Raw genomic sequence first — 19,767 nt, 5'->3', positions numbered from 1 at the left:
TGTTTTTTTAAAAATTGCTTTTTTATATGAGAACTTTTTAATAGTATAAGAAGAAATGTATCAAGATTTCAACAAAATCGTGAATGTTTTATTTGCCCAAATTACTTTTACTTTCTGAAGTAACCCGTCCTCCAGTCTTTCTCAGGAAGTAAACACCTGAGGTACTGTTAGCAGTATAAAGCTTTCTTATTTTTTTGCTTATGAAGTTCCATGGGAAATTTTTCATTTGTGTCAAAGGGAAGTAAAGTTGTCCTGGTTGATGGGTTGGGATGGTAAATATGGTCCATCAGGCTTTGGTAATGGAATCTCCGGGCTTCCTAAAATAGAGGAAAACAACTATTATTGGAAAAGCCCAAACTACTTAGAAGGACAAGTGCATTTTCTACATTTTCCTGACATAAAACAGCTTTTACTCCTGAATATTACATTGTGCTTTGTCTGTCTATCTATCTATCTATCTATCCATCTATCATAAATTGTGTGTGCGCATGCTCATTTGTGCTTGCATGCCACAATGTGACCTACAGAGGTCAAAGGACAACTTGATGGAGTGGTTCTTATCTTCTGACATATCAGATCCAGAATCAAACTTAGATTGTCAGGCTCTAGAGCAAGTGCCTTTACCTCCTGATCTACTTTGTTGGTCCACCTACCTTGCTGGTCTACCTACCTTGCTGGTCTACTTACCTTGCTGGTCCTGCTCCTTTTTAAATTCATCATTACAGGTCTGTTTTGGCTTAGATTTAAATTGTTCCCCTAAAGGCCCATATCCTAAAGGGCTGGTCATACTGGGAGGTGGCAGAAGCTATAAGAACTGGGTCCTGGTGGGAGGCACTAGATCCCTGGGGATGTGCCCTGAAGGGATTTGGCAATCCTGGCTTACTTTTCTCTCATTTTGGTTACTGGTCATGAGGTGAGCAGCTTTCCTTTATCCCAAACGCTCTGCCATGTGCTCTCCTTTATCCCAGGCTCAAAAGCAATGGAGCTAACCAGGCATTTTAAAACTATAACTTAAGATGTCTTCTTTAGAAATTGATTGTTTCAGGTATTGGGTGATAGCTATGAAAACCTGACAAGGTCTAATTCAAACTGTAACAGTTTTGCAGTGACAATGAGAATGTATCTTTTTTATTATATTACCCATCTGCCCTCAGCTTGATGCGGATATGTTTATGAAGATTGAAGGTTATTTTCTGCTACGGCATCACACAGTTTCCCACTACTGGAGCAGAGCCAGCAGGACATTGGCCTCCACGCGTGCTGATGGTTGCATGGGCATGGGGCTGGTTTGTATAGTAATGTACATAATTTACTTCATGTTCCTCTTTCAGGAAATATTCTTCCTGCCAAGGTTATCATGGAATGTCCTCTCTGCCAAGGTTAGTGACCCCCTGATAATCAGAGACAGCATGAGTTTGGGAGACAAGGGTGTGTCTAATGTTCTTAGCAAAATGGTAAGTGTTATGACCTTCAGCCTTAGTCCTTAAGGCCATGGGAAAAGCCTCTAAAACCATGAGTTCAAAAATATAAAAACGGGATTTCTCAACTATCCAAAATATAAGGATGCAATATGAAATATATGAGGGGCTTCAGAAACCTAAAAGAACAGAGGCAGCTGCACTAGGAGCCAGCTTATCAGAAGATATAAAGGAAGAAGATAAAGAGATTTGTGAAGTGGTGATTGCAGGGCAAGATCCCACCCAGCTAGGTTTATTGCTTGTGCTTATAGGCAGATTTCTGAGTTCAAGGTCAGCCTGGGACAGAACTAGTTTAGGCCCAGTCATGGCAGGAATGGTGATCTCAGAGCCGGATCCATCCAGCTAGTTTATTGTCTGTGTGTACAAAGGCAGGCAGATTCATTGCTGTTTGTATGCATGTCTGTGTACCTGTATGTGTGTATGTGTGTATAGTGAATATATGTATGTGTGCGTGTCTGTCTGTGTGTGTCTGCATCTGTGTCTCTATGTGTGTGTGTCTGTGTGAGTGTGTCCATCTGTGTGTCTGTGTCTCTGTAGGTATGTCTCTGTGTGTAACTGAGTGTATATCTGTGTGTCTGTGTGTGTATGCATATTTGTGTGTGTGCTCTATATGGCTGTGTAGAGATCAGAGGTCAATGCTGAGTGTTTTGCTCTTTTAATCCCTACTGAATTTTTGAGATAGAAGCTTACATTAAATGTGGTGCTCACTGATTGGCTAAACTGGCTGCCCATCCAGCCCTTGGGATTTACTTACTTCTACCCAACCTCCAACTCCTGCCTCCAACCAGCACTGGAGTTAAAGGACTACACTGTCACACCCAGATTTTTTACATTGCTATTGAGGCCACAATGCTTGCAGAGCAAGCTTTTTAGCCACAGGACCATCTTCCTAATCCCCATAAGCTTTTCTCAGATACAGTCTCAATGTGTGCAACCAAGCTTGCCTAGAACTTACTCTGTAGTCTGGGCTGACCTTGAAATTCTGGGCAAGCTCTTGCCACAGTTTCCTAAGAGCTGGGATTATAGAAATAAGTCACCATGCCTAGTAAGACATGATGTTAAACAGCAGAAACACTCAATGTAATAGCATCTCTGGCCTTCAAGTCTTCTATCTTTTAGACTTACCAATAGGTGGGTCAGAGACTCTTTCCCATCTCCTTACAGTTGATAAAGTTATCAATATAAGTGAGAGAAAAGATATGTCCAATTTCATATCAATTCCCTAAAAACAAACTGATTTTTGTCTTCATGCAGTGGTGCACACCCATAATCACAGTGCTCCAGAGCCTTAATCAGTAGGATCACAAAATCCAGGCCAGCTTGGACTATATACTGAGACCCTGTCTCAAAAGAATATAAATAACACAGTAACAGTAAATGAGAGCAACGTCTGGGGAGCGGATGAAGCTATGGACCTTGGTCTTTCCTTTGTTTATTGACTGTGAATTGCGTTTGGCTCTAATACATTTCGAACCTCAGCATTGTCTATTTCAGTTTCCATCCTGATACACTTAGGTTCAGAAATAGTTTCTAGCCATTACAGTCAGCACCTTTTCTTACCGCCGAACGTCTGTAGAAGTCTCTCCTTGACCCTCCTCTTCGTTTTGACGGTCAGATTTCTGAAGAACCCTGGGACCCAGCAAACCAATCAGTAGGCTTCCAATTGGTGCTGTAATGAGGATGGCCAAAAATGCCACTGTCAGCACATCCATCCCGTAGCCTTCTAGCTGCTTCTCTCCATGGGATCTTGCTGTGTCCAAAGCCACGGAGCCAATGGCAGCCTACAAAAGTTTTAGCACAAGGTTGGTTGGAAACATAAGACGACCATGTTTTAAAGGTGACATATTTTATCATCTGAGAAAACAAGTTGCTTTTCCTTTTGCTCAACTAACTCAAATTAGTCTTCATGCAAAGTGTCCTGCAGTGGACACTTGGTTATCTGTAAAGTCTCCCTCCTTACCTGGAGAGGAACACTTCCTTATGCAATATATACACACTGGACATGTACTATAAGATCTGTACATTTCAAAATACTAGGAAAAAATCCAGACTCACAATTTAATCAAATATTATTTTATATGATAAGTTTCTCTTGCAAAAGATGGAAGTTGCTGTTTGTTTTATATTTTAACATTAAGAACTTGTATTAATAAAGAAAGTATTTATCCCGTCTTAGTCTTTTGACTGAGATCCAGTTTAGTAACTGTTCTTATCACTTAATATATAAAAAGCTTAAAGCCAGGCAGTGGTGGTGCACACCTTTAATCCCAGCACTTGGGAGGCAGAGGCAGATGGATTTCTGAGTTCGAGGCCAGCCTGGTCTACAGAGTGAGTTCCAGGACAGCCAGAGCTATACAGAGAAACCCTGTCTCAAACAAAACAAAACAAAACAAAACCATAAAAAAGCTTAAAGAGGTGTTGGTTAAATTCATTAGACAAGGGTAAAATTGTAAATCACTTCATTTTCTCTGGAGCATACACTAATTCTCAAACAGTCTGAAATACAGAAGTGGTATCCCTTCAAAATTATGTTAAATTTGTTAATTATTTGATAAATTTTTGCCCTAGGACTTGGTGAAGTACTTTAATTTGTGTCTATTGGAATATATTATGAAAATTCTTATTTTCTTTTAAAGGCAAAATGTAATATTAGTTTACATGATGAAAGGTACATTAATCCATCTGGTTAACTTCTTATTCCAAATAGAAGAACAATGTTTGCTTCAGAGATAATAAAATAAGAGAGAAAGTGTGCATCAGTCACACAGTAACAGAATCTAGTTGCCCACAGATATCTGAATGCCCTTTTTCTTCTACATCAGAACTCTGGGTTTTCAGCTGGTTCCTGCTGACAAAACAGATATCTCATGCTTTCAGTCTCTTTTCAACTAGATTAAACTGTGTGTCCATGCTCTGGCTGCTGAGTGATCAGCAGGGATGAGGCACTGGCATGGACTCTTACCCAAAATAGAATGAACACATGTACCCGTCATCCTCCCATCTGAAGAAAATGGTAGCCCAAGTTGGAACTATGGGTGAGAGGCACATGTTGAAACAGACTGAGTCTGTCAGCTCTGGAATGCCCATGCCACACTACTGGATAGAAAGAAAAGAAAGCCTAACTCATCCCATCCCTCCATTGTTTGTTAGGCTCTCTGTTATTATGGGTTATCTGGTGCAACAAATAATTGAACATCTTATGAAATCTTGGCAAGAGCATCGCTTGTTGCATTGCAATATTTATTTCTCTTCCGGTTCTTCGTGTTGTATATATGTATATGTATGACTTAGGGTACACATGCATGTCAAACTGTGATTTAAAATATATTTAATATATGCATATATTTCTTGTGACAGACCAAAGACCAAAGTATTAAGAACTACACACACATATATGTGTGTATATATATATATATATATATATATATATATATGTGTGTGTGTGTGTGTGTGTGTTTGTGTGTGTACACACACACACAAACACACATACACATACATAGTAACAAGAGAAGAAAAACTAAAATTCCATATAAAATAATATAGTCATTCTATAGCTGTTCTTTATTGGTAAATTAAATTAAATTTAGCTCAGAAATTCCACAGAAATTTGCATCTGTATGGATATGTACAGAGTTTTTCCTCATCACTACTCCCTAAATATTACAAGAACTACTTAATATCATATTAGCTATGACAGTTAATTAAGAGATGATTCAAAGAATATAGGAGATATGCTAAAGTTATAAGAAATAAATAAGCCTTTTGTATAGCATCTTGAGTGTCTGCAGATTTGGTACCCATGGGTGTCTTTAAACTCATTCCCCAAGAATAATAGGAGTGACTGTGTTTGCCTCCATAAGACATATAGTTTCTAACATATATATATATATATATATATATATATATATATATATATATATATAATTTCTCCTTATTTTAAAAATTGCTTTCATGGTAGAAGAGCATCAGCTTTCAATTTAACATTCAAAAAAGATGAAGCCAGTTGTTTTCTGTATTTACCAACAAATGTTAATAGAAACTTGGAAGCTGCAGCTACCACTCAAATTATTCAATTTATTGTATTACTACACTATCTTCTTCACATTTATGCTTTACAGATATCTGTGAAAGTCTAATGAAAAAAAATGCCCCTGAACCAAATAGATCCATAGTCCACAGACTAGAATGTAATCACAGCATACATGAATCCTCACAATCACCCTAAATTAACCGCATTTTGATTTTCATTGCATGATGGGAAAAAGTCTATGTACTCCAAACTGCAAGACAGTCTATTAAAGGCTTGACTTATTTCATGTAATTAGCTTGAAAATAGATAATACAATCATAGATCTATAATATTTGTAAGAAATTACAACCTATACAATTCTAATTTAATTAACATTTCCAGATATCCTGATAAATGCATGTTCAACAATGTCAAACGATTATCTGTTTGTGCTTTCTTCAGTACTTGTGTCTTTGTGTACAAATTTTGGGTTAAGGAACTGAGATATTGTTATAATGTTTAGTTAGCTGTGAGTTGGTTACTATCAACTACTCATTTAGGAAATCAACACAAGAGTTGTCCCTAACCATGAGTGATAGTTACTAGGTCCCCAGTGTTAGCATTTCCTCTAGGCTCCACTCAACGGCTGGAAGGAGCAGAGGCTGGCTCACCTATAAGAAGGACTGTTTGCTTTCTCTCTCTCTCTCTCTCTCTCTCTCTCTCTCTCTCTCTCTCTCTCTCTCTGTCTCTCTCTCTCCATCTTTCCTTTCTCCATCTCCCTCTATCTTCCCCACATGTCTCTAGGCAGCCTCTTCACATTTTTCTCTTTCTCTCCTCTCTCTATGTCCTTCTCTGTCTTCCTCCCTCCTCTGCTTCTATCTCTCCAGGTCTCAATAAACTTCCTTTTATAGTAGGCCTGTCACATGGCTTGATTGTTCAGAGGGACACTTTGGTGGGGCCTGCTGAGGCACTCCCCTCTGCTGTTTCATAAAACACAACACCCAGTAGATCAATGAAAACATGTATAGCACCAAATTTTCCATATATGATGGGTTTTTTTTTACCTTATCAGATCAAGAACCTTTACCTTTTAACCTTAAGGCTTCAATTCAAAACCTTGTGGCTTCAATTTGTCAGGTACAAATTGCTCTAATCAAAACTCTTGCCCTTTGGCACTATTATTAAGTAAGAGAATGATCGGTCCTTGAACACAGCACTAAGACACTCCAGCAGTCAATGTGAGAGTTAAGCCAGCTACAACCTGGTGAACAGTGTAGACGTGCTCAGTGGAGACACATGCACCTCCAATGGCAGTCAAAGCAGGATGGAGCAGGCCAGTACAACATCGCTGGCCCTGTGGCACTGAAACAGCATGCTTTTAAAACTTAAATGTTTCTCTCTATAATTTTCCATTTGATATTTTTAGACCACGGCTGCCATGGGTGACAGACCCACAAACAGTGAAACCATGGATGAAGGGGAAACACAGGAAAGCATTTCTAAACTCTTTTTCAGGCCGGGCTTGGTGGCCTTCACCTCTGAGTTCAAGGCCAGCCTGGTCCAGGACAACCAGGGCTGCAAAGCGAAACTCCCTCAAAACAAAACAATCTAAATTCCTTTTCAATTACTCTTTCCTTATGTATAAAGATATGGACGAATCTTCGGTCATATGGCTGTTGATGGATTTCCAAACATTAAGATGAGCCATGCTCACTGCTACTGCCTGCTTGCCTGCCTCCCTCCCTCCTCTCTCCTGCCCGCCCTCCTCCCTCCTTTTTTCCCTCCCTCCTTCTTCCTCCCTCCCTTCTCCCTCATTCCTCCCTTGTCCTTCCCTTCCCCCTCCCTCCTCCCTCCCTTTTTTCTTCTTGGATGTTCTGAGATGAGTTAAGAAGGTTCTTTTTGGACTTGGTATTTTGAATGACGAAAACTCAGCTCAGCCTGGTCACTGCTTTCTAGTCTTATAGGAAGTTTTTGGATTTTTTTACCTTCACTCTGGCGAATGAGCCAACATAAAGGAGACTTTGAGAGTAGACTAGTGTAAAATCCTCATAACCAGTTATCCAACCACACATTGCCTCACTTATCTCTGTCATTTACCAACTGTTTACTTTCTCCAAACTTAGGTAAGTCTTCTTACTCTGTATTTGAAGGTGTCACGCAGAGGTAACAGCTAAAATGATGTGCCCTTCTATTGATCATCACTTACCTGGACTGTGGCCTTTGGAAGCCAGGCAAAAGAAATAAATATCTTTTCCTTTACGTTAAAACCAGCAAAACACACCATCAGGAATGTAGTCAGAATTCGTATCAACACAGCAATGCCAAGGGTTGCAACACAAAGGCCTGAAAGAAATAATTGGGTTTTAGAAATAACAGGAGAAATTGCATCTCAAAATATTCCCGATAGGAATAATGTTAAAACATTCAATAGAAATAATGTTAAAACATCAAATACAAAAGAGTTGCATATAACTGATAAAAAAATAAGTTCAATCATACTATTGCTTAAAATCATTTCCTTTATAAAATCAGAATTTAATCAAACATATTTGAATTCTTACAACGGAAAATTTTTTTCATAAAGATTTATTTATTGTATATATAGGATACGCTGTAACTGTCTTCAGACACATCAGAAGAGGGCATCAGATCCCATTGCAGATGGTTGTGAGCCACCATGTGGTTGCTGGGAATTGAACTCAGGACCCCTGGAAGAGCACTCAGTGCTCTTAACTGCTGAGCCATCTCTCCAGCCCCACACGGAAATTTAAATTAGATGCGGATGCTTCTGCCTTTCTCCTGTTTTGAGATCAGTCAGACCAATGTCAGTACACCACACCCCGAGGGTGCACACAACCCTTTACACTTTGTAGCAAGACCCTCATTTCCCTCCACGTGTTTATTTAACCTGACAGTTCTCCACCTATGGGTCAGAAACCCTTTGGAGTTGAATGACCCTTTCACAGGGATTGCATATCAGATATACTGCATATCAGATGTTTGCATTATGATTCATAACAGTAGCACACTTACAGCTATAAAATAGCAATGGAAATAATGTTATGGTTGGGGTCACTAGCACATGAGGAGGTGAGGCATTAGGAAGACAGAACCACTGACTCAGCATAACTATTAAATGATACAGAGGAAGGCTGGAGAGATGGCTTCTTAAGAAGTGTCACATTAGGGTCTGGAGAGATGGCTCAGCAGTTAAGACCACTGACTGCTCTTCTTAGAGGTCCTGAGTTCAATTCCCAGCGACCACATGGTGGCTCACAACCATCTGTAATGGGATCTGAGGCCCTCTTCTGGTGTGTCTGAGGACAGTGACAGTGTACTCATATACATAAAACAAATAAATGTTTTTTTAAAAAGAAATATGACATTAGAAACTTTTTAGATTCTAAAGAAAACAAAATTGTAGATGACATATTAAAAGATAGAACAGAGTGCCGGGGAGATGGGGTTAAAGAGCTAGTCCCTTAAGGCTGATGTCCCAAATGCAATCCTCAGAATTCACTTAAAAAGCTGAATACGTTGGCTTGCATTTGGTAATTTGGAGTGTAACTCCAGCACTCCTCAGATGGGAGGCAGAGACACTTCTGGCTCAGAAGCTTTCAGGCCAGCTTGCCTGAGACATGCAGCCAGAACTGAACCCAGAACCGCCACATTTGGGCCTTGATACACGGGTACACCCGTGTTCACATGGAGACACACAGACACAGATACTACATCTATACACATTTTTTTTTTGAGATAAAGAAGAATAAGGGGAAAATATTCACAATTCATTGGGAATGGGGGGAGGTGGCAAGGAACAGATTCCTGGTATGAGTGGAAGAATACTGAGATGTAAGGAGAAAGATGAGATTAGCAAATTAACTAATTGCAAGTTCAGTGCTGTCAATCAAGACAATCTTAACATGATGTTGTCTGAACATAGGATAAAGAACCAACAGCACACATTTCCATCCCGTGAGAACACATTACAGAGCTAACTAGTACCTTTAAAATTCTAGCTCTCCATCAGAGAACAGGCTAGATGAACATCTTTATGTTGCGGGGTGGGGGGAGGGGGATGCCTGATTTTTCACGTAGATTAACAAGCATTATTCTTTAGCCAACCTCTCTGAAGACTTGGGTCATAGTTAGTTCTTTATATAATTGTGTCGGTGGTAAACAAATACTTCCTGAAGATATTCCAGATCAGGATTTGAAGGTATAGTTTTAGCACCAGAACCCCTGAGAAATTCTTACCAACTGTTTCTGCTCGGAGAGACGCAATGGATACCTCTGCTCCAATCAGGCCAAAAAGAAGAGGCTGGAAAACATCCCAGGTAACTGCAATTATCTTTTCTACCTCTGACTAAAAGAGAAGCAAAGAAAACTTTATTATTAAGCTATGATTGATTTGGGATAGGGATTTGAGATCTATAAATAAGAAATCAGAGGCAGCTGGATTCCCAGAGCTCAGTGGCTAGCCAGCTAACGAAGCCAAATGCAGCCAATCTAGCCAAACTGGTGAGCTCCAAGCTCCTGTGAGAGAGGAAGGTTGGGAGTTCAAGACCAACCTTAACTATACAAGAAATCTGAGGCCAGAATGTGATATGATACCCCATGTCAAAAAAAAAGAAAAAAAATCAAGGCTAATAATTTTAGGTTGCTTAATGTCTTGTTAATATGACCACACAGTTAAGAAAAATATGCATGTATAATTCAAATGAGCAACACCTCTGAAACAGCTAAGTGTGGTAGCACAGGCCTTTAATCCTAGTACTTGGAGCAGAGGGGAGGATTTCTGAGAGTTCGAGGCCAGCCTGGTCTGCAAACCAAGTTCAGCCAGAGTTACACAGAGAAATCCTGTCTTGGAAAGATCAAAAACAAAAACAAAAAACAGCTGAAAAGAAAGAATTTTATCAAAAAAAGTGTTGTGAGCAGATGAAGTTACAGTGACATTCACCTTCTTGTCAGTCCATCTCACACCTGCTAGGAAAGCCATGACCAACGTGCACAGTCCTCCTGACCCTGGGAAGCTAAAATACACACTGCTGAACACAGCTAGCACGGCAAAACCCAGAACCAGAAAGGCTCGCTTCCACACCAGGTTGTCCTGAAAGAAAAAAAATACAAGGTGCTTAGCTCAATTATTTCAAATAACTGATTTCTAACAATGGATTATTCTATACCTAAGATGAAAACAAGAATGTTATGCACACAATACTTTCTTTAGTTGGATTTCCAGTGCCATTATCAATCTTCTGAAATTTCAAAATATATATTCATATAAATATGCATTTCCATATGCGTTTTCAATTTGAAAAAAATAAGAGTAGAGGAAAAAAATCAGCTTTTGTTTCTCATTATGAAGAACATTGATCTTGAAAGATGTTTTACAGAAGCTGGAAGTCTTATGTGTTTGACAGCATTAGAATTTAAAGTATTTTGATAGTAATTAAACTGTGCTCAAAAAGCCATTATAAATGTTGATTTAGTTGAATACTACACAACTCCTCCAAAACTTGCATATCCTATTATTTTGTATCTGATATTGTTCTACAATGGAACCTGAAATGTAGATAATATTGACAGAGCAGCATTAGGATCTCACACGTGTAGCTCTCCTGTACCTCATGCACAGAACAAATAAAATAGTCAGCAGTAAAGATTGGAACCATTTCCCAAAGTGCGTCCTGCAGATGCAGCTTTGAGGAAGGCATTCTAGAAGGTTCTTCCATTGACAATTTACAACATGATTTTCTCGGATTACTTCTTTTACCTGGTCCCTACTTGGAAAGTACTGGATAAAAAAACCAAGAAGAGATCCAGCTGCCACACCGATTACCACTTCCAAGATGCCTCTGAAGATGTTAAAAACTGTAGACCCTGAAAAACACATGGCAAGAAAACCTTCAGTCGGGACTCTAAATCCATAAATGCAGAAGCTTCAGTCTAACAGTATCAAGCTGAACCATGTAACCACATGGAAGGGAATTCTTACAGACAGTTCCTATGCCCCGTATTTTTTTTTTTTTTAATATTATTTTATGTGTATGGGTGTTTTGCCTGCATGTATGTCTGCATGTATGCAGTACCCAAGGAGGCCAGAAGAGGGCCTCAGATCCGGCGCTGGAGTGACAGACAGTTGGGAGACGCCCTGCGGATGCTGGGGAAATCAATCCGGTCTGTTGGAAGAACTGCCAGTGTTCTCAACTGTTGAGTTGTTTCTCCAGCTCCATACTCTCCACATTTTTAATATAGATGACTTTAAATGTCTTTTAAAATGCTTCTAGCCAGGTGTGGTGGAGCACGGCTTTATTCCCAGCACTCAGTAGGTAGAGACAGGAGAATGTCTGAGTTCAGGCCAAGCCTGGTCTACAAAGCAGGTTCCAGGACAGCCAGGGCTAGACAGAGAAAAATCCCTGTGTCAAAACCAACCCAACCAAACAAACAAGCAAACAAACAGCTTCTATCTTTTATGAGAAGGAAGCACATCGTTGGACAAAACTTTCAAAACCAGTGCTAAGTGTAACGTGGATACGTTCTACAGGCTTATTTAACTTAATACTTTTCTTAAGCCGGTCAAATTATGAAAGACAAAAATCCATCACTCCCAGGAAGCTTGGCTACTGTGTTGTATGTACAGATGAACAGAGGGATAGAACTGGTTGAGTTTTCAAGTTACAAACACCCGAATCCATAGCTCAAAGTAACATAAGAATCTGACAAAATAAAACATCTGCCCAATTCTTTATTGGAAAAACAGTAAGTAAGTCTGAAACAAATTATTTGCTAAATTTCCCTTAAAAAAGATTTTTCTTTGTGTGTGACTTAATCCCTATGGGGTATGACAATGCAAAGGGCCGAAGAAACCGTTTCCCATCATAGAAAACAGGGTTCAAGAAATTTTATTTTCAAAGTCTTTGTTAAGACGTTGTTCAGAAAATATTTAAAATTGTTCTTCACGTAAAGCCATTTTTCTTTTCTGTTTATTTTATATGGGTATTTTGTCTGCACATCACCTATGTGCCTGCCAGAAGAGGGCACTCTGCAGTTACAGATGGTTGTGAGCATCAAGTGTGTGGAGGGAATTAACCTGGGACCTCTGCGAGAACATCAAGTGTTCTTGACCCCAAAGCCATCTCTCCAGCTCAAGAAGCCATTTTTCAATTGTCTTTTTGTTTGTTTGTTTGTTTTTCGAGACAGGGTTTCTCTGTGTAGCCCTGGCTGTCCTGGAACTCACTCTGTAGACCAGGCTGGTCTGGAACTCAGAAATCTGTCTGCTTCTGCCTCCCAAGTGCTGGGATTAAAGGTGTGCGCCACCACTGCCTGGCTATCAATTGTTTTGAGACAAAAGCTCACGGTGGTGTCTTATTGCTACAAAGAGCACTTATTTAAAACCAAATCACATAATCTTACTTGGCAAAGACAGCTTTCTGGGAGGCTAACTGTGTGCTTGTCAAAAGAGCCCTGCTAAATGTGCAGGGTTGGGGTGAGTGAGTCATTTGCCTGACAAGAGCAAGCTCCTAGCCTATCTTAGGTCTATCTTAGCTCTATCAATTAAAAAGAAAACAAAGCCCATCTGTGAGGGCAGCATGATGCTCAAGCTATTTCAAGAAAGAGAGTGCTACAAGCTGGGTGAGGCCTTTAGTCTCAGTACGTGGAAGACAGAGGCAGGCGGATCTCTGAGTCCCAGGCCAGCCCTTTATACAGGGTAAGTTCCAGGACAGCCAGGGCTACATGAAAACCCTGTCTTGCCCCCCCCCCCCCCAAAATGTACTTTAGAATGTAACTATTATGTTTCAGTTTCCTGTATGGTAAAATGTTGTTTAAAACAAACAAATAAAATTCTTGGGCTCATAACTAAAAATTCTATCAGGAAATCTAATCTGGTTCAGATTCAAAGGGTCTGACAACCCTTAGGGGCAGGCAGAGGTGACCCAGCAGTCAGCCAGGAGGATGTGCTGTAGAAAGCTCAGAGAGATACCTCTAAGAATTCTGTCTGCCTCTTGATCTTCTTGCCTCCTCTGTGACCCTAAGGCTAACTCTGTTGCTTTGAAGCCATGGTTCCTAGTCATGGCTACGCTGGTTTCCATTCCCAGGGGTGCTCATTTAATTGGTCTAAGGTAATGTCTCCATATAAATAAATAAATAAATAAATAAATAAATAAATAAAGCCCCAGGGCTATGCTAATCTATAGCTAAGGCTAAGAACTGCTGCTTTAAAGGTTCACACAAGGCAAGCAGTGGAAATATAAATATAGAGTGTACAGCAGAGTTAGCCTAAGGGTGGTTATCTGTTAGGTCTTCACAGGGAATGGGAACATTCCTTAGTTTCCGAACAAGAAAGTAACATTGTGAAACCAGGACTTACAGGAGACTAACTTACAAGGGAGTGAGGAAAGCTGAGACAGGAGAATAGAAAACACTCCTACTTAAGATTCCCAGCATTCGTCTCACCTGGACTGCTGTCTCTCCTGTGTGCCCACTACAAAACCCCCTTACCCTTTGTGTGCTTTCTACGCTTAAATGTTCCTAGCCTGCTCCAAGAAGAACTACCGTTCTGTAAACCTCCCTGCCCTATATTCCCCTGTCCTGTACTCCATCTATAAGGGCAGACACGGGGATAAGCAGCTTCTGTTTTGTGATGGCTCTGGGGAGGGACTCAGCATCTCCCCCACACGCATTGCCTTAAGTAATTATGCCACAGTTTAAACAGAGAGTAGGCTGCCCTGGACAGCTGAGATTACCTGTGGAAAAGGCCACACCCAAGCATGTATTGAAGCCAGTGATGGCCAGGATGTCATCGAAGCTGCCGGCGGCCATGAGTAAAGTTGGGATGCCTTTTTCAACACCGTAGCCTCCTTCCTGCAAAAGGAGCATGGAAGGCACCACGACAGCTGGAGACACAGCACCTACGACAAAACTAAGCAGCCTAGCGTCAGACATTGTGACCTGGGCAAGCTGTTCATGACCACCATCTTGGAATTCACAACAGTGCCTCTGTTTTTCTATACTTTTACAGGTTAGGTTAGACTTTGGATGACTGCAGTATCTTAAACAAACCCAGAAACACCAAACCAGAAACGCACAGGCAGAAAGTTCTATAGAATACTGCTTTTTGAAGTATATCCATGAACAATCTGTTTTGCAGTGACCTAGGTTGCATAAAATATATGTATCATGAGAAATAATGAGTTAGTAACGAAGTTAGGCCCCAGCAGGTGCTTTATATGGGCTACAGAAATGGCTCTTCCAGAGGTCTTGAGTTCAATTCCCAGCAACCACATGTTGACTCACAACCATCTGTAATGGGATCTGATGCCCTCTTCAGGTATGACTGAAGAGAGCAACAATGTACTCACATAAATAAATAAATAAATAAATAAATAAATAAATCTTTAATAAATATATATACATATATGTATATACACACATATTCATATGTACATACACATATACATATATATACACATACACACACACACATATATATATATACACACACATGTATACCAGTCATGTTTTAAGGTGTGAAAATTATCATAAGCATTCTCAACAGCAACAGAGCTTCAGTTGAGTCTTAAGATGTGAACTAAGACAATAGATCTTAAGGAGGAGGCTCTCAGGACAGGGGCAGTGAGCTAGTATCACTGGGAAGAGTTTTCCATACTGACTACGCTCTAAACACCCACTTCAAGGACTTCACACATATGAACTCATTTCATTAACACCATGACACTGTGAAATATATACAAGTAAGGAAATTGAAGCACGGAAAAACTGGCTAACTGGAAATCATATAGAGGAGAAGCTAGAATCTAGGTAGTGGCCCTGAGTCAAACTTCTGACAGATAAGAATTTCTTCTTGTCTACCACATGTAAATACGAAATTCTTGCTATCTACTTTTAACATATGCATGTCTCATGGCTCCCACCCACTGGACGTGAAAAATAGGACACTGGAAGGGACATGTAGGAGAACCACCAAGTCACAACGTCTGCTGAGGAGCACAGAGCTTCAAGCTGCTTATGGAGGCTCTGGGGTGGGATCTACCATCTAACTCCCAGGCCTGGAGATCAGGCATCAGGCACAGAAAAACCACCACAAGAACAACACAACAACAAAAACCCCACAGCTTCTTTGGTAGTTTGGTTTACTGCAATCACTGCAAAAATTAGCTACAGAGACACAAACTCTTATAGCTACACTGTTCAGATGGTGCTCAAGTGCCTATGATGTTATTTTATGGTGCTTTTTTTTTTTTTTTAAATGCTATTTTACATTCACTTTAATGGAGTTCCAAATGTCACTTGGTATTTTCACATGAAAAGAGTTACCCCAGGATGAACCCCCATTGCCATGGCAACCCCATCAGGAAGTGAGAGAGAAGTGCAGAAGCACACGCCTCCACGATGCAGGGACCCATGGCCAGGCGTACACACACACCCTTCAGCTTCTTCAGGGCCTGAAAAACAAGAGTGGACACACTAATATGTTTCTCTGGTGACGAGTGGACTCTATGACCTCCAGTTCCTCTTCAGACCACGCTCCGTCACCATGGGCTTTTCAGCTAATTCGCTTTATTCTGCCATGTCTGCATTCTTTGTGTTTGAGAGACAGTGTGCCCAGGAATCTTGAAGTAGGTGATCACAATTCCTCTTTTTAGAGGTTACCACTTAAGAAGTTCATAAGACTGGTGAGTGTTGGGGCCAAGTTTACAGTCACACAGATGACTTCAGAGTCTGTGCCTCTAACCTACATACTATCTGACCATTCACCTGACTTATGGCTTATGGCCACAGAATGAGGCCAGATGAAGATGTTTGTCTCCAAAGAACCACTCATGCATTCAAAGGTATACATAAGGTAAAAAAAAAATGTTCAAGCGCATACTTAAGACTCATTCTGTTTGCCTTAAGGCAGTTCCTTGAGCCAATGTAGTTAGCACTGCATACATGTATTGCGCTTGACATGCTGTTTCCCCATAGTCAGCACCTCTATGACTTTATCTGTGTTTCTCCTCCATGCGTGAGAATTCGTGAGAACATCTGGACTCCCACAATGGCCCTGCCTGGACTAAATCCTCCTCTTCCTGAGACTGTGGAGCGCATTGTCCGAGTTCATTTCCTGAAGCTTAATCATTATGAGTACTTGTCATATCGGAAGAACATGTTTGGTATTCGATGATGAGAAACTCATACTCCATACCTTTGAATCCAGACCAAGGCCAGCACGAACCAGAATGACAGAAAGGGCTATGCTTCTCAAGGATGATGACCACTTGTGCTGGATCCGAACATTATCACTGACGACCGGGACATTCCTCAAGAGAAACCCAGCTAGCAGCATGCCTTGAAAGGATCAAACGGGCTAGTTAAGGTTTCAAATACAGAAGCGTTTTTTTTTTATTTTTAGCACTTTACATGTGACAGAGACTACAATGTAGTTTTTCCTTATGCTTACTTAGTCTTTGGATGAAATGAAGTTAAATTTGTTATTAAAACACATATCATATAATAAAAGAAAGGATCAATGAAATACCTTATGTATAAAATGATTAGAATACTTAATATTGTCTGGGTAATTGAATATAGGGGGGATATACAGAGTATAGCATTTAGAAGAAATAATGATCAAATCCTCAATAAGATGTTTTAATCCAATCTCAGTTCAGTTGTCCCTGAGTACAAACAGCTCCTAGAGGTATTTGCAATGTCAGATTCCCTGAGCCATCGATAACAATAACTACTTACATGGATTCTGTATTTACCTTCATGGAAGACAATTTAGTAAGATACATGTAATATACTTTGTAAAGGTAACAATTATGGTAAACGGATCATGCCATGACCCTGCCATGTCAGACAGGGTGCCTCTTCCTGTATTACTATTCACCATTTACCAACTGCCTTCATTATTCTATACAAGATGAGGGACATAAAGTCAGTTGTAGATGACTATAGCTTCTGTTTATATAATGGTCAAATGTTAGGAACTGTAATAGAGCAATAATCTTTCAGTCTCCAGAGGAACAAGACTAACAACCCCAACTGATGAAACAGAAAAGACAGGTGTACAAGGTGTCCGGAGGGAGGGGGTAAAGGGCTTAGGCAAGTGTAATGTTTCTGGGACAGAAAGTGGTGACTTAGAAGGCATGAGAAGTTTCACATCCTAGCTATGGGTAATTCAGTGTAACTAAACCTGGGTCCTTGTAAGGGAATTCTACCCATGTTTAGGCCATAAGTACATATGAAGGGAAAGATCCCTCGGTCAGTGACCCTGAGGCCTCTATTCTCCATACGTGTTCATACTATGTCCCCATAAGTACCACACTTCACACTGATAAACACTTTCACTAAAGTTAGGATACTGTATAAAAACACAAACAAGCTGGGCAGTAGTGCTCCATGCCTTGAATCCAGCACATGGAAGACAGAGGCAGGTGGATCTCTGTGAGTTTGAGGTTAGCCTGGTCTACAGAGCAAGTTTCAGGACATCCAGGGCAACACAGAGCAACCCTATCTCAAAAAAAAAAAAGAAAAAATCAACAAAACAAAAAGTTCCCTTCATCTGCACGACAGCAAATACTGAAATATTTTATTCCTTTGTTTCCCAAACCTTGCCAGAACAGTTTTTAAAACTATCATTTGCTTTGAGGAAATCAGGAAGCATTTAACACTTACCAAGAAGAGGAGGCAGGGGAGGCAATGTTGGAAACTTAATGAGTCCAAAAAGTTTACCTCCAGCAATGGAGCAATAGAGGAGGGTTATAATTCCAAACAGATTTCCTCCAGGAAGACATTCCGGGCCAGTAATTGACCAAACCATGGCCCAGAGAAGGACAACCATGGTACCTAAAAACCAACAACAAAAAGAGTAAGAAAAAACAAACAAACAAATAAAAACGAAAGCCAGAACACCAGGAAAACTATGTTTCATATGCAAGCTTTGATGTATTCTGAAATTATTTTTAAATAAGCATTAAATCCATACGCAAATGTTTATAACCAAAAGTTATAAAGGACACAAGGAATGTGAACAAGTAGGGGATTACCAACTAGGTTAAGAACCAGGGAATCAGGTCAGCCATGGTGGCACATGCCTTTAATCGTAGCATTCTGGAGGCAGGGCAGGCAGAGCTCAGTGAGTTCGAAGCCAGCTTGGTCTATAAAGTTCCAGTACAGTCGGGGATGTTACACAGAAAAACCTTGCCTGGGGTTGAGGTGGGATGAGAACCAGAGAGTAAACAGCACCTTGAATACACCTCATCCCCATTTCTCTTCACAGTGACAGAAGGAACCACCATCTTGCAACCCAGAAACAGTTAGTATTACAGAGAACAATCACTGTCTATGTTCTCTTAGTAGAAATCTGAGGATATTTGAACTCCACTTTTGCTCCCGTACTTCGTTCTGCCTTGAATTAAACATTAACCATCACTTCTTTTACAGTCAATGTTTGCTTAGAATTATCACACTTAAAAAATAAGAAACACAGTCTACTGCCGTGTTATCACAAAATGAGAAACTCAAATAACACAGTGACCAGACCCTATGCCTCCTTTTAATAAAACCTCAAAAACACTTTCCCTGGAAATGCAAGCCACCAATACAATGAGATGTCTAAGGCATTTTCAGTATTTTCCAATAGAGAGTATACAAGCTAAAATTTCCATAAGATCTTACGGGCAGAATGGGAGGCGCAGCTTTCCAGCTGTTAAGTACGACCTTATTAGAGCATTAGCTGAACTTTTATAGTTCCACAACCAGACAGACGTGAGAGTTTTCCTTTCTCCAGGCTAAGATCACTCTGAGAGAGTCCCTCCCCTTTCATTCCCCACACCTGACAAACAATTGTAAACGATATTTATGTGTATATTGCAAACCCTAGATCAGGTTTAAATCAGCTAACTATTGATTTGTCATTTATGACATTGGAAAAACCTAACTTTCATGTAATAATTGCTTCTTAAGGGGAGTTTGTATATTTTAAAAGATGCAGGAGTGGCCGGACAGTGGTGGTGCCTGCCTTTAATCCCAGCACTTGGGAGGCAGAGGCAGGCGGATTTCTGAGTTCCAGGCCAGCCTGGTCTACAGAGTGAGTTCCAGGACAGCCAGGGCTACACAGAGAAACCCTGTCTCAAAAAAACAAAAAACAAAAACAAAAAGATGCAGGAGTGAACACAGAACAACGCCATCAGCCTCAGAAATAGAACCAGAGGAAAACAGGGAGTACATGCTTATCCACCAGGGGCCCTCATTTTCAGGATCATTCTGATG

The 19,767-nt window shown here is 40.3% G+C and overlaps 1 protein-coding gene across 4 annotated transcripts in view; it reads right to left on the bottom strand.

Moving 5' to 3' along the window:
- Slc9b2 (solute carrier family 9 member B2) overlaps positions 1-19,767 on the bottom strand; it is a 32,441-nt gene continuing 12,674 nt past the window's right edge. For 3 of the 4 annotated variants that reach the window (XM_034499396.2, XM_076933275.1, XM_034499395.2), the window contains 10 exons: positions 18,172-18,342; positions 16,697-16,839; positions 15,826-15,953; positions 14,235-14,410; positions 11,264-11,370; positions 10,448-10,597; positions 9,745-9,853; positions 7,694-7,830; positions 3,039-3,259; positions 1-317 (listed from right to left, as the gene is read on the bottom strand). In XM_034499396.2, coding sequence (XP_034355287.1) covers positions 287-317; positions 3,039-3,259; positions 7,694-7,830; positions 9,745-9,853; positions 10,448-10,597; positions 11,264-11,370; positions 14,235-14,410; positions 15,826-15,953; positions 16,697-16,839; positions 18,172-18,342 — 1,373 coding nt within the window. In that variant the 3' untranslated portion in view covers positions 1-286. Of the gene's footprint in view, positions 318-3,028; positions 3,260-7,693; positions 7,831-9,744; positions 9,854-10,447; positions 10,598-11,263; positions 11,371-14,234; positions 14,411-15,825; positions 15,954-16,696; positions 16,840-18,171; positions 18,343-19,767 lie in introns of all 4 variants that reach the window. The other variant, XM_034499398.2, reaches the window with a different exon arrangement.

This window comes from Arvicanthis niloticus, chromosome 4, assembly GCF_011762505.2.
Source record: "Arvicanthis niloticus isolate mArvNil1 chromosome 4, mArvNil1.pat.X, whole genome shotgun sequence".
Classification (NCBI taxonomy): Eukaryota; Metazoa; Chordata; class Mammalia; order Rodentia; family Muridae; genus Arvicanthis; species Arvicanthis niloticus.
This window is presented reverse-complemented; position numbering and strand designations above follow the sequence as displayed.